At 44.3% G+C, this 15,330-nt stretch overlaps 1 protein-coding gene across 5 annotated transcripts in view; it reads right to left on the bottom strand.

Moving 5' to 3' along the window:
• Positions 1 to 15,330, bottom strand: part of MTUS1 (microtubule associated scaffold protein 1) — a 129,939-nt gene that overhangs the window by 12,080 nt on the left and 102,529 nt on the right. For all 5 annotated transcript variants that reach the window (XM_048509269.1, XM_048509270.1, XM_048509271.1 and 2 more), the window contains one exon: positions 7,578 to 7,644. In XM_048509269.1, coding sequence (XP_048365226.1) covers positions 7,578 to 7,644 — 67 coding nt within the window. The remainder of the gene's footprint in view (positions 1 to 7,577; positions 7,645 to 15,330) is intronic.

The following is a 15,330-nucleotide window of genomic DNA, read 5'->3' on the forward strand; positions in this document are numbered from 1 at the left end:
GCCACAGCTGCTCAAAGATATCTCAGTGACTGCAGAGTCACTTGGCACCTGATATGCTGGCATTTCGCAAGGTGTGACTTTTCACACATCCAGAAACGACTGCAGAAATGGATTTCAAATGACCCCTTTCCTGACACCCACAAGAGACTGCCACAAGTGCTGCTATATAAATTCATTAGCAAGAGAAAAAGGAACAAGAGATGGCCATTCTTGACACTAGATACGCAGCAATTAACAGTCATGCAAATCAAACCTTGGGATCCACAGTGTTAAACCTTTCTCAAGTCTAGCTCAACAGACACAGGAAGAACCAGCAGTTCTTCCTGTCAAACCAGCAGTTACAAGTGCTGGCTTGTCAAACTAGTGTTACTTGGTCCCCCTAATCCTTTGGTGTGCACAGAGGGACTGGGACAGACGGAAAGTCTTCTCCTAATTATGCACAAAAGAAACACCATGTGTTTCATTTGCTGTTTCTGCCTCAACTACACTACAAAACGATTCATTAGTAACTTACTGAAAAGACCTTCTCCCTTGAGGTAAGGAGGACATATTGTCCGGTGATTCCCATTGACCAATCAGGGATGCAGGATTGACTTTTTTTCTCATAGCTTCCTGTTCCGGTGGGAGTCGCCCTTCAGTTTCAGTTTTGGGACTCAGTAAGCTGTGGAACTTTGTAAACTTCTCCACATTCAAGTATGACTATGCGCTCTTAAGAAACTTGATAAGAATTAAATAGATAACAATCAACAGCAGACAGTATGAGACAGTGCAAGGAAGAAGACAAGGAGCCAGAGATGATGAAATTGGGAGGGCCAAGATGTCCTCCTTTCCTCAAGGGAGAAGGTCCCTTCTTGGTACGTAACCAGTGGACCATTCTCCCTTGACGAAAGGAAGACATCTTGTTGGGACCTCCATGAGCAGTGTCCTGTTTTCCCGGTGGGTCATCATTTGGACCCTCTAAGATAGCCTGTACTTTTCTTCTGAACGTTGCACTGGTTGATTGGTAGATGTTCAGCTTGTAGTGACAGATAAATGTTGATAGAGTCAACCAGGTGGCTGCTCTGCATACATGGACAATTGAAGCTTTGTTACCGAATGCTGCATTGGTCGCCACACTTCTCAAGATGTGATAGATTATGCCCTGAGGTGGTTGCAGACCTTGTGCCTTGTATGCTTCCATGATGCATAACTTGATGTGCTTGCTTATGGCAGCTTTTGACATGCACTGACCCAAGTTAGGGCTGGAAATTAAGATGAAGAGGGAGTTGGACTTACAAATTGACTGAGTCCTTAGAATGAAGCACTTCAAAGCTCTTCTAATGTCCAGCTTATGCCAAACATGCTCCTTTGGATGAGAAGGTCTAGAACAGAATAATGGAAGGCTGATTTCCTGTTGAGTGTAGAAGACAGAGTTGACTGAGTCTGAAGGTCGAGTCTGTGTGGACGATGCATATGTCCTGTCTCACCAAAAGCACCTCACGCTCAGAAACTCTTCTTGCAGATATAGTATCAACTAAAAATAGTGTCTTTATCATGAGCCACCTAAGTGGAATGTCCTGGATGGGCTCAAACAGGGGCTTGAATAGGACATTCAGTACTGTATTTAACCTCCAGGTGGGAAATCTGTGGTTAGTGGGAGGATTTTTAACAGAAGCTCCTCAGAGGAAATGGATAACACAGTACACAGTGTGTCCAACCTCGACTTGGCCCGAGATTCTGATCTTATTAGAATGTTGTCTAGGTAAGGATGCACTTTGATGCCCTCCTTCCGGAACTTGATGATAGGATGAATGAGGACCTTGGAGAACCATTGGTTCTGCTGCCTGGCCAAATGGTAGCGCCCTATACTAGTAATGAGTCTGTTCCACTCAGAAGTGAAGAAATCTCTGATGGCTTGGGGGGACTGGAATGTGAAGATATGTTTCCAACAAGTCTATGGAAGTTAAGAATTACTGATGCTGACGTGACTCTGATATGGACCGATGATGAACCTGGTGATGTATTTGAAGTCCAAAATGGTCCTCCAATTACTGTTTGTTTTGGGCATGGTAAAGGAGATAGAATAGACCCGTTGTCCTCTCTGAGAAGGAGGCATAGGCTCTATTGCTTGAACTTGTAACAGATGTTGAACTGCAGGTTCTCAGTCTCTTGGCCAGAGTTCTGGACTGGGGTGAAGGCACGAAATGATCTGGTGGGGTTTGCCTGAATTCCCAGGCATAGCCTTGGGTGACAACTTCCAGGGTCTATTGATCTGCTTGGGAAGATAGCCAATTGTCCTGAAATAAGAGAAGGCGACCCCCCCACCAGAGCCTGCCTGCAGCCACTGTTTGAACTGGTTGGGTTCCCGATCAACCTTGTCCTGTCTGGCAAATGGTTGCTTGTGGAATTTGTCAGAATAACCCGTTTCTTTGAATGAGGACTTCTTGTTGTTCCACGAGGACTCTCTGGGCTTCTGTTTAGACTTGGGGGGATCATGTTCGCTACAAAAGGAGCCATATCCCCTCCTGTTGCTCCTCCTAAGGGTTCTGGGAAGGGCGTTTTTCTTGTCTTCTGCCTCTACTAAGACCTTATCCAGTTGTTTCCTGAATAATCTACCTATAAAGAGGTCATGCCACCATGGCGGCTTTAGAATGGGAATCGGCAGGTCAAGCCCGAAGCCATAAGCTTCTCCTGACTGTGGCGGTGGAGGCTAAGCTGCTAGAGGAAAATATAGCGTCTAAGGTGGCATCAGCTAAGAATGAAGGGGTCTTAATTAGCCTATTGGCTCCCTCTACCAGGCATTTGCTTGAAGGAGGGAGGAGTTGAGGCATTTTCCTGGCCCAGACAATTGAGGCTCTAGATACCATTAAGGCAGTGGAGGACACCCTGATAGCCATAATCACAGCTTCATGGGCTCTGCCCAATGCAAAGTTTGTTTTTTTAATCTAGGCTGTCCTTCAGGGCGCCATCGCCATCTGACGGACTTCTCCCTGTTGAGGCAGGAACAAAACTGAAACTGAAGGGAAACTCCCCCTGGAACAGGAAGCTACAAGAAAAATAAATAAATCCTGCCTCCTGGATTGGTCAGTGGAAATCACATGACAAGATATCCTCCTTTTCAGGCAAAACAGGGGATCTAGGAGTGGGTTACAAAAGCTGTTGAGCATCCTGACTGCCAGGCTCCTCTCGTAAGATTCACTACAGAATTCAGAAAGACACAGGATGTTATTTTTTTAGAAAATGTATATGCTGCCTCTCCAGAGCAGCTGATTAAGCCTGTTCATAAAATAAATGTGCCATAAAAGCCATTAAACAAACAAAAAATTAAAAATTAAAACAACCACAAAAACCAACATTGGGAAAGATGGAGAAGCTCTTAGGACCAAACTTTAGCTTTAAGTATCAGCCATTTATGGGTCTGAATGCACACTGCTAAGCCCCACAGCTTCCTACGACACTCCAGCGTAGTCATGGCACATTAGGAAGTGTTCTGATACCTACCCATACAAACAAACCTACAGATCAATCCAATGTTTCACCAGGGCCCAGCCAATAACTTTATAACTTGAGAGCCAGAGCAGGGTAAAGATGAGGGCTAGACAAGGACTCTAGTAAGACTCTAGTAACAAGTAGTTGATCACACCTGAGCAACTTACTATCTCTCAGTCATAACTTATCTCACAGGGTTGCTGAGAGAGTAAAATGGAGAATGAAGAACAAGCAACCATTCAGACTACAGTAAGTATCTTGGAGAAATAACAGGTTAAAAATGTAATAACCTGCATGGTACCCAGTGTTTACTTGTCCTCAGAACCTTCGTCAATATCAAATGCTTCCATGATAGACACAGAGAGAAGGGGACAATTCTGGTTTTCTTTTTCTTTTATCCTAAAAAAATTAATTTAGGAGCATGGTGCAGTGGTGATTGGAGCTCTGGTCTACAGCCTGGGGTCAAAACTCCACATTATAATTAAGTTCACCTTGAGTCGGTCACTTTCAGCCAAACTCATTTCATAGAATTGTTTTGATGCCAAAAGTTGGGGGAGGCCACAGGTAGCACCTTAAAATCCCCAGAGGAAGGGTGTATAAAAATGGGAAGAGCCTTCCTAAAAGTATGACTTTGACAAATCTCACAGAGCACCTGAAAGCAACTCTATTGATCCTTTATAGCTATTTGTATAAGAGAGGTGCTTCCACTGAAACAAGATGTGAAGGTCACAAGTGTCCATATTTTGCAGTTTTACAAGTGGGATACTGGCCACGGTTAGGTTAATCAGATGACCTCGTTAACTCAGTTAGGCAAGATCCACGTCAGGTATCTGAGCAAAAGCTGGGAATCAAAAAACGCAAGTCACTTTTGCTTCCAAGACTCACCCCAAGCAGCCCTGACAGGCTAATCACTAAAACTACTATCCTCAAAGCAGCCTAACTTAATCAGCTTTATGGAAGTACTCTTGATGCATACATAAACAATGCAGTTTCACATGAGGCCATGATACCTCAAGAAGACCTGCTTTCATATCCTTAAAGATGAGTGCACATTTTAAACCACCTGAATACCTAATGGCAATCACCCAGAATTTTTTTCTCAGCATACATATCGTCAGGCGTATTTTTAAAGCTCTTCACTTCTACTGTTTTCCATTTGCTTTTACATCTCTGGAATCTCTTCTCACAAAAGGGTGATAGAATTTGGTAACAACAATTTGGTGGAGTTGCCATCTGCACGCGGAGATTTAATTCAGGTTTGTCAATGTTCTTTAGAATGCACTGCTATTTTAACCTGTATTACAATCAAAGGTGGGAAAAGGAGGAGGTAAATATGTGCCATAGACACACTATCAAGATTTGAGTAGTGGTTAAGTGCTTGAATTGCCACTCACACATTCAGGAGTTTGAGCCCCCTGTGGATCAGATATCCTGGCAGCTGGCTTATGGTCAACTCAATGTGTCCATCCATTCCTTAATTGCGGTAAGGTGTTACCCTGTACATAGCTAGGGGAGTAAAGAAATGGCAGGAAAGCAATGGCAAACCACCCTGGCATTGGTGGCGAACCTTTGGCACTCCAGATGTTATGGACTACAATTCCCATCAGCCCCTTCCAGCATGGCCAATTGGCCATGCTGGCAGGGGCTGATGGGAATTGTAGTCCATAACATCTGGAGTGCCAAAGGTTCGCCACCACTGACCTAGCACATAGCTAGGGGGTAAAGAATAGCCGGGGAAAGCAATGGCAAACACAAAAACGGCTTGCCTATGAAATCACTGCTTGCAGTGGTACCCCAGGGTTGAACACGACTGAAGGGGAAACTTTACCTTTACCTATCAAGATTACCTTTACCTATTATGCACACTATCAAGATTTGAGTAGAATCTGCCCAGACCATTTCTACTTACATAATACAGCAAAGTTAGCTCATTTTTGTGAAATAAATGGAACAAGGAGCAGTAAAGGCAGAGTTTCATCCTCCCTTGGGAAAAATACCATGGTTACTGACCGAGCCCTTGAAAATAATTAGCCTAACATACATGGTTTACAGAAGGCATTCAAAGACATTCATGGCCCTGAACCAAAAATTTTTTTCCCTTTAACATGGTGTAAACTTATGGCAGATGCAATCATAACAAGACAGCTTCCAGGAGTTAAAAATAGACCTAAATGTATTAAGGCTCCACAGTATGGTCATGTTTACAAATACATCCTGGAAAGCTAAGGAGATGATTCTAACAATAATTTGCAACATAAAAGTCAACTTGCTACTTAAAACATTACCCTGCTTTAGATAGTCCGTTATTCTCATCTTAAAAATGGCTGTTTCAGCACATCTCAAATGAAAATGAAAACTGTACATCTACCCAAACGTACAGATTCAATTACTTTTCAAATTAATTATATGCTTTTCTCAAGTGGGTGAAGTGTTTTCATATCATCTCTGTAAGCCGATCCTTACCGGCAACATTCCAGCGTGGTGGTCCAGGGCGAACAGAACTGGCGCTTAGTGAGTCTTGGCTGTTTAAGAGCAGAAACAAGTTTCTGGTAAAGGCACAAGCTGAACCAGAATTAGGGGATCTACTCTGGGTTAGGGAGTACCTGAAGATTTGAGGGTGGAGCCCGGGGGAGAGTGTGGGTTTTGGGGTCTCTCAGCAGGGCATAAGGCCATAGAGTCCACAATCCAAAACTGTCATCATGCCATAGAGTCCACAATCCAAAAGCTTAACCACTACAGAACCACCAATATCCAGTTTTAAAGCTTAACATTCTTAACTCCTTTGGGGAGGCCAGCCACGGATTGCCTGCCCCCTCTGATAAGAACATAAGAACTAGCCTGCTGGATCAGACCAGAGTCCATCTAGTCCAGCATTCTGCTACTCGCAGTGGCCCACCAGGTGCCTTTGGGAGCTCACATGCAGGATGTGAAAGCAATGGCCTTCTGCTGCTGCTGCTGCTCCTGAGCACCTGGTCTCCTGAGCACCTGGTCTGATGCCCCTGCGCCCTTTGTTGTGCCACCTCCAGCACTGCCAAAGTAAGATCTCATCTGGCATTGCCGGGGGCCGTCAACAAATTGAGGTCGACCAATGGTGGTTGTGTTAATGCTGCTGTGTTTTTAAGGGTTTTAATATCACATGTACATTTTGTTTTATTTATTATGTTCTGTAGTTATGCACTGTTTTGTTGTACACCATCCAGAGCCCTTAGGGCCGTGGTGGCGAACCTTTGGCCAAAGGTTCGCCACCACTGCCTTAGGGGGTGGGCGGTTTATTAAATTTAATAAACAACAACAACAACAACAACAACAACAACAGGTTGCTTAGAAGCAAGCCTTCCTTTGGCTATTAAGAAATAAGGTTGCCAACTTCAGCAAGGAAAATTTCTGGAGATTTGAGGGCAGTGCCTTGGAGAATGGAATTTGGGAAGTGCAGAAAGCTCAGTGGAGATGTGATGCCACGGAGTCTACGGACACAGCTGTCATTTTCTCCACAGGAACTGATCTCTATAGCTTGGAGATCAATTGGAACTCTAGGAGAACTTCAGGCCTCACCTGGAGGTTGGTAATCCCACTTCAGCCCTGCCTCATTTCAGAACATTTCCAGTATTACGGTCATCAGCTTATGCAGCATTCAAGTAATTAACCTATTTACTGTAAGTGACATTTTTCTGCTGATTGTGCTCTCGTGTCCACATAGACCCAGCATGACACACTGTGATTAATAAAATCAGAATATTTTACGGATGTTCCACTTACTGGCAAGATGTAAAATACATGCCTGTTAAAAACATTTAAACAAACAGGAACAAATCCGTACCGACAGCCAGTTTCTCTCTCCCCACCCCTCCTGCCCCGGTGAATGTTTTGACCATCAGATATACGTGTACGAGAGGAAGCTCTGGTCGGCTCAGTCAAGTTGGTGCCAGGAAATCAGTGAACTTGGGGTCATGCAGTCAAAATGCCAGAGAGATGCAGAGCCTAAGCTCTTGAGCAGAATGCAGTCAGGGGGATTAGGTTTTGAAGGTTCAATCCCCTGGGTTATGTCTTAATTCAGTTTAGCTGCCGCATTTTTTTTAAAACTGCCACCACAAAAATGAACACGTGCTTACCCAACTCTCCACGAAGATGGATAAGTTCTAGGGACAGCTCTTTATGCTGCTTCAGTGTTTCCTCTCTCTGTGGATACAAACATAAACAGAACACAGTAAAGGTTCTGAGCAGAAAAGATGGCACTTCCCAATAATTAACACGGATGCTATCTGCAGAAGGTCAAGAGACAGGAAAGGGAAGCCAAAACATGAATCATCCAGAATAACAGCTTTGTAACGTTACAAACACACAGATGGCCCTGAGTTAAGAAAGCACAGATGCCGAAATAAAGACCTTGCAATTGGTTTGGTTAAAAACAAACATACCCTGAACCAGTTCTTTAAGTACACAATTTACTTTTAAATTAATAAAACCCTTGGGGCAAGTGTGAGCAGCTTTCCAAGGTTAAAAACAATACCAGCTCTCAGTGAAATTTAGGATCCAGGATGCATGCCTCTTTCCCACAACTCAGAGGACGACATGAAGAGATAAACATTACGTGGCACATGTACTTTGTAACAAAGGTAAACACGGTGCCTAGATAGGGAAGGCTTTTAAGCTTTCTCAAGCAGGATAAAGCCCCAGCCCACAATCAAGAAGAAAAACAGAGTTGACAAGTTGCATGTTGTGTCAAGATTTCAGGCAGTCATACAATTCACACCAACTTTAAGAGGTCAACAGAATGCGTGTGTTAGCACAAAGCCCTTGAGAAGAGCACATTTTTACTTCTCCTTCCCAACCCATTATTAACCACATTCCAGAACAGTACAGTAAAGAGTTCAGAACTGGACAGGAATCATGCAGCACCCACACAGAACAGGATGAATTTCATTGCACTCCTTGTCTCTTTAGATGCAGCCGCTGCTATAGAGGATAGAACATTGCAGGGATTGCAAGATCCAGGCAATTCCTCCCCCACCCCCAGTTGCATGCTGCTGGAACCGTTTTCACCTTGCTTGCAGCAAAGAACTGCTTAAAAATCCCTGGTGCTGTTCCAGAAAAGCACTACAGAACAAAACATTAACTACCTTTTTTCCAGCACACTGAGAATACAGGCACATTTTGCTGCTAGAGCAGCCCATCGTCCGGCTTCTGCACCCAGCTTTCCGTTTCTCCCCCTGCTGTTCAAACACAGCAGGAGTGTACAGGTGGCACCACGACCACAAACTAAAACTGGTCGGGCTACATTGAACTCCCTGCTAGCTAACACCCCATTGGACCCGGCCCTCAGCCCCCTGCTTCATCACGCTGTGCAGTTACCGTACTTCTTCTACTGGTCTCTCCCCCAACAGAAGCAGACACTGCAGCTCTTGGACTTGGCACAAGCAGCCGGTGATTACTTAAAGCCACAGCCCTTTCGTTTTTGAAAAATGAGAACCAGACATTATGAAGATCGATGGCCACTTACTCAAATATCAGCTGGTACAGTAAAGGGGCGGGGGAGAAAAGCCTGACCTCTTCCATGGATAATGGATCTTTATTTTTAGCTTTTCTGAATTAGTTATTCTAGGTTTTGCCTCGATGTATCGATGCAAAGAAAAAGATCACATGAATGAAATGAGCAGGGGAAAAGAACAGCTCCTGCCAATATTACCAATATTATAAATTGTTTTCAAGCCCCGAACATAAAACAAGAAGCAGCTAAGCCTCAACTGCAAGAGGGTTACAGCCTCCAAACTCAGATGATGCAGGGAGAGATAATTGTGAGGGAAGGAGATCAATTTGAACAAATGAGATTGTATGTTCATCACTGATTACTAAAAGCCTCATGAAGTTCCTTCCAAAACACTACAATTCAGATCCCTTACTATTATTCCCATTTTGAAGACGGCTGGTCTACCAATGTTACCCTAAGCAGAGCTGTATCTGTCTAAGCCTACTGAGCTATAGGGTACAGCTCTGCTAAGGACAGCACTTTAAGTCCATCTTGCAAGTCCACGGCTGAATCTCCAGCCTTCTCTCCCACCAAAAGAAACAGGTGTGTTTTTTTCTTTAGCTTTCCACCAAATAAGACATACTTTCCTAATACCGGCAAGTGGCACTTGTCAGAAACACAAATATACATATTGCAAAACTACAGTCAGTTAACAACAATATGGGACAGGTATGGTTGCCATTCTCCAGGTGGCGGCTGGGGATCTCCTGGGATTACAACTGATCTCTGCCCATAAGAGATCAATTCACCTGGAGAAAATGGCCACTTTGGAAGGTGGATTATATGGCATTATAGCCCACTGAAGTCCCTCTACCCTCTGAACCCTGGTCTCCTCAGGCTCCGTCCCCCCAAATCTCCAGATATTCTCAGATTTGGAGCCGGCAACTCTGGGAACAGCTGAGTTCAGCTCAACTCCTAGTTCGGTCAGAAGATCACTGGATAACTAGGACAAATTAATATCTACGTCAGTTTGCAGAAAGTATAGCCAATACCAAAACAGGAATACTAATGACCAGGATGTTGAGGAAAGGCCTGCAAAGAAATTTGCACTTTAAATTCCATACATCTGATAAATAATACATATAACGGCACATGGGACATGCTGTTAAACAGCATCATGATTTTAAAGGTAACAAGTGTACAAAGAACTACGGTAGTTGAATTCGACAGCAAAAACTGCCATGCAGACGGAGAGCTCCACCTTGAGAATACATTGGTTATTATCAAGACATTCATTCCATCAGCAAATTGGTTTAAAACGCACAGTAAGAAATATCCACTTATCTGATAACTCGATTAGTAACCAGCCACTCCTATTAACCATAAACTATAAAAACAATTAAGGCATTGTTCTGGGAGGGGGATTGCAATACCACCCTATTAGGGTGGCTGAATAAGTTCCTGTTAAATTAAATGGCTTTGAGGGTCACACCCATATTGACACACAATATTTGAGGCAATCGCTTTGTACTAAACCAGCTTCTTGGATATCTGAGCTAGAGAACATAGACTAATGCAAATATTTTAGCTATGTAAAATTCCTCTATCAGGTAAACAGCTAATTCAGAAGAAAACATTTAGTATACACAGCACAGATAGAGCAGATGTATATAGGATCTCAGCTTCTCTATGAAAGGAAACTTTGTGAGAAGAATTTGGATTTATACCCCACTTTTCTCAACTGTAAGAAGTCTCAAAGTGGCTTCCAAACTCCTTCCCTTCCTCTCTCCACAACAGCCACCTTGTGAGAGAGAACTGCAACCAGCCCAAGGGCACACAGCAGGCTTCATGTATAGGAATGGAGAAACAAACCTGGTCCACCAGATTAGAGTCTCCCACTCATGTGGAGGAGTGGGGTAACTAATCTCATTCTCCAGATCAGAGTTCAACGTTCTTTACACCATGCTGCCTTCATGTTGGAAGACCAGTTTCATTTTAGCACTTGTAAAAGTACTCAGAAGGGGTTAAATAAGAGTCCCGTGGCATTTCTAAATTTCCAAATTTAAAACGAATTTAAAATGGTGGCAGCATCAATGGAACAGAGCTATGGATGCCATAACATGTAGTTTGGTCCTTAGCTTCAAGGCCTCTATCCAGAGAGTGACTGGTTCATGCAAGGAAAGTTGTGCTAGCCTGGAGGAACTTCAGATTTCCCATTAAAAACTGATCCTCATGCCCCTGCCACTTACATGTGAAACTCTATTCAAATATCACATAAGGGGGATACTGAGGAAGAGATTTGGATTGAAGGTGTTGGAAGTGAAGGACTTTACACTGTTACACTGTTTCCTGCCTCAACCTACAGAGGGTTTTTACTAGAGAGCTAGTGGCTAGATAGGGACCTAGGGATTTGACACCTTTACTCTATCATGCTGGTTCTATCCCTTTGATGTTAGACTGATAATTCCTTCCTTCTGGCTTCTTCCTCGACCCCTTCTCCATTCTTCTTCCTACCATGCCTAGAGAGAGGATGGATGCTCTGCGCATCTATCTCCATCCAGCTAGATTAGGATAGCATAGTGACTCTATCTACCTACCTTTCTATCCAGAATGGAGTTCACTAATAAATACTCTTTTTATTAGATTAGAAACTACAACTGACTCCGACTTTTTTTTGTGTAAGCTTGCCGCACATTGGGATCCATCACACGCACGCACGCACACGAGGTTAAGGCTTCTGCTGTGTTCTAGCCACCCATGCCACTCTGCTAGCCACGAATAGGGATATTCTCCAACTACCAGGAGCACTTATCTCAACAGAAGGAAGAATGTCTAAAGCCATCTCAGGTTCCTAGAACTAGTTTCACAGTCACCACTGGAAGGGCCTCCACAGGGAATAATGTCAGAGATGAATGTCTCAAAAATGCAAGGTTGCCAAGTCCAGGTTGAGAAATTTCTGGTGATTTGGGGGAGAGATCTGAGGAGGACAGGGTTTGGGGAAAGGAGGGACCTCAGTGGAGTACAGTGCCATAGAATCCAGGGCAACTGATCTCTGTCATCAGGGAACCAATTCCAGGCCCCACCTGGAGGCTGGCAACCGTACTTATATGCCCAAAACACCACACAAGAAAGTAACTTTTCTGAAGTCAAATTAAATCCATACCTACACTGTATCGGCAAATATGGGCCCTTCTCCACTTTTAAAATAATGCGCAGGCCTACCGGTTTCGTAAAACGCTGGCGTTTTTGAGCGCGCAGTCACAGTCCCCACTGCAGCGGCTCCTTCGGAAGACCTTTTGAAAACCGTGAACCTGGCGCGGCGTCAGAATTCTTGCATTCCCCCACGGCCGCGCGCTACTCGTTGGTGGTCAGGGCGGGTCTCCAATCACTCCAATCTGATTGGTCCATGTGCCGTTGATGGGCAGGGCAGATCTGCCCTCCGATTAGTCTGTCCGCTGGCTCGGAAGTCGAACAAATTTTTTTTTTTAAAACGAATGGGAAGACACTCAACACACATCGCAACGCTATCAGTCGGCCCTTACAATTCCATAAATATTGCAAAAAAACGCTTGCGGGGACGCTCCGGGTCCATTACCTTCGACATTTGCTTTTTTTAAATCCACAATTGTCCGCCAGGAGTCGCGAGGAAATCAAGCAATTCGCTTTGACCATGCCCGAAGAAAGACCCCTGTTCACTCGTTGTTCGAGGCTTAGTAGACGAACAGTATGGGACTGTCAGGCAGCTTTTCGGATTTTGGCAAAGGGTGGGCTGGATAGATCGCTTAACTAAAAACGCCTCTCCCCTTTTGGCGAATGTCACCCCCTCGAATGTTCGAATAATCGAATGAACGAATAATCGAATGAGCAGATGAAAATGGCCGCGTGCACTCAAGCGCTGCAGAAAAGCAGACGCCACAGCTACCAGTAAAGAAAATGGGGGGAGAAGACGATGCGCGCGCAGTGCGCACGCCCCGCCTTCGCGTGATTGGACGGGATGGGGCACGTCACTCAGAGCGGCGGGAAGTCGGAAGTCGGAAACCTCGGGGGTGACCACCCGCCCTTCCCCACAACCCCGCGCTCTCCGCGAGGTTATTGAAAAGGTTCAGTTTTCCAGAGGAGCGGAAAACCGCGCGTTAAGGAGGCGCGAGAGCGGCTGCATCGGGGCGGCTGCGTTGTCGCCGCCCCAGTAGTGGGGAGTACCGCGGGACCCCGCGGTACTTCCGTAGAGAAGCGCGCGGCATAAGGTAAGTGGGGAAGGACCCTATGCTAGATCTAGCCCTGGATGTTGCAGGGTAATAACAACTTCGGCAAACTATGCTAGCGAAATTGAATGGGATGCATTTGCATTTCTCAAGGTTTGACATGCAAAATTAATCACGTTAACTAGAAGGAAACTTACAACTCAAGGATGTGGAAGAGGTTTATAAAATAATACACAGGACAGAAAAAAGAGGGATAACTTTTTCTCATAATATTTGAACAAGTGTGACCCAATGAACCTGATGTTTAATAGACTCGGGATATACAAAAGGAAGTACTTATTTAGTCAACCGGTAATTAAACGGTGCAGTTTATTGTCAGCTGATATAATGACAGCTTCTAGAATTAATCGCTTTAAAGGAGGATCAGCCAGAATGACTAAACAGAACCTCCACATCCAGACATAGTTAATCTCTTAATACCAGTGCTGGAAGACCTTTTCCTCCGAGCCCTGTTTTTGGCCCTTGGCAACTATTGGTTGGATGCTGGATACAGGATCACCAGCCTGATCCAGCAGGGCTCTTCTTATGTACTTTACATTGGAGAGAGCAGAGGAAAGTGATGAATGTTAATACCCATTAAAAATACAAGAATTATACTGTAACCTTTTGCTGGACAATGAACTTCAAAAGCTAAGCTTGAATTCAAGAAGCCCAATAAACATTTTTTTGCTACTTTATATGGCACTCGTTTTTCTGAGCAGAAAATGGTATAAGTGAAATAGGAAGTCCCTGCTTTACATTTTACTTCAGCTATGAAGTTGCCAGAGTGGCCTTATACAAGCCAGCCACTCTTTGGCTCATTCCACACATGCAGAATAATGCACTTTCAAACTGCTTTCAGTGCTCTTTGAAGCTGTGCGGAATAGCAAAATCCACTTGCAAACAAAATCCACTTGTGAAAGTGGTTTGAAAACGCGTTATTTTGCGTGTGCGGAAGGGGCCTTTGGCTCCATTCACACTCCACCTGCAAAATGCAGGTGACAGAGGACTAGCTTACAAAGATATTTATCCTAATGATCAAAATATTTAGACACTTTTATACTTTCACATACATTAAGCATTCTGAACATTCAGAGGGCTTCAATGTGTCTCAGTGGGCCTTTCAGCACAGCAAATATAAAGCAGGTTGCAGGCAGGATAAATGAACCCATTATAGCCCTGGGCCATTCGCATGGCTGGGGGTCCCGTGGTCAGTGAGCGCATTGGCCGGGGTGTGCACCTTTGCACGGAGGCTCTTTTTTTCCCACTCACCTCCCTCCACTGCATAGCTACGAAGCCTGGCAGGCATGGACCTCCACGTCCCTGTGCCCCTCTTGTAGCTAAGCAGCAGAGAGGCGAGGACTGAAAAAAAAGGGAAGCATGTCCAAGTATCGTGGTTCCCGGGGCAGCAATTCACTCTGCCGTGGCTGCAATCCACATTAAAACAAAAGAATCCTAGATAATGTGATTCTTGAAAAACCTGGAGGGGGGGGAACAAGGAACGGACTTCCATTAGGTGTGGGATCTGTGCGAAGTTCCCCCAATATGTGTTTTATACCGTGGTTAGCCCACGTTTATTGGCTGGTGCAGAAGGGGCCAAAGTAATTTCTAAGCCTACTACCTGAGCCATGCATCCCACCTAATGGTTGGCTTCACAGGTAAGAGGAGAAAAATAAGGCCACATCAATGGGCAACAGAAGACAGAGCATGGTGTATAACTGAGAGTTTATTGAACTTCCAATAGTTCAAAGTAGAAACAGCAACTTTTCTGTAGAAGATCCCCTGACAAAGCAAATTGCGAAACATGGTGGGATCTAAAAGAGTAAACTCTCAACCTTGTGCCTTGTTTTCATAGTTAAGAACCAGGTTATCCTCATCCACTGTTTGTGAGAACAATTTCCAAGTCTGGGATCAGAACTTACACATAGTTAAGAAGCTAGAGAGTTTCATACTGCCCACTTACTGCATCTGTATTCATGTAACAGCCTTTTAAAAGTCTCAAAATCAGTACATCAGTACAAATAAGTCAATGAAACATCCCCAACCCCCTAACCTTACTGTGTAAGAGGAGGGTATGACACACTTGTGTTTAATGCATTATTTACACTCTTCCAGCTAAAATATTAACCTATTTTTAAAATGCTACTATGTTTGCTT

The sequence above is a fragment of the Sphaerodactylus townsendi genome, linkage group LG10 (assembly GCF_021028975.2).
Source record: "Sphaerodactylus townsendi isolate TG3544 linkage group LG10, MPM_Stown_v2.3, whole genome shotgun sequence".
Taxonomy (NCBI): domain Eukaryota; kingdom Metazoa; phylum Chordata; class Lepidosauria; order Squamata; family Sphaerodactylidae; genus Sphaerodactylus; species Sphaerodactylus townsendi.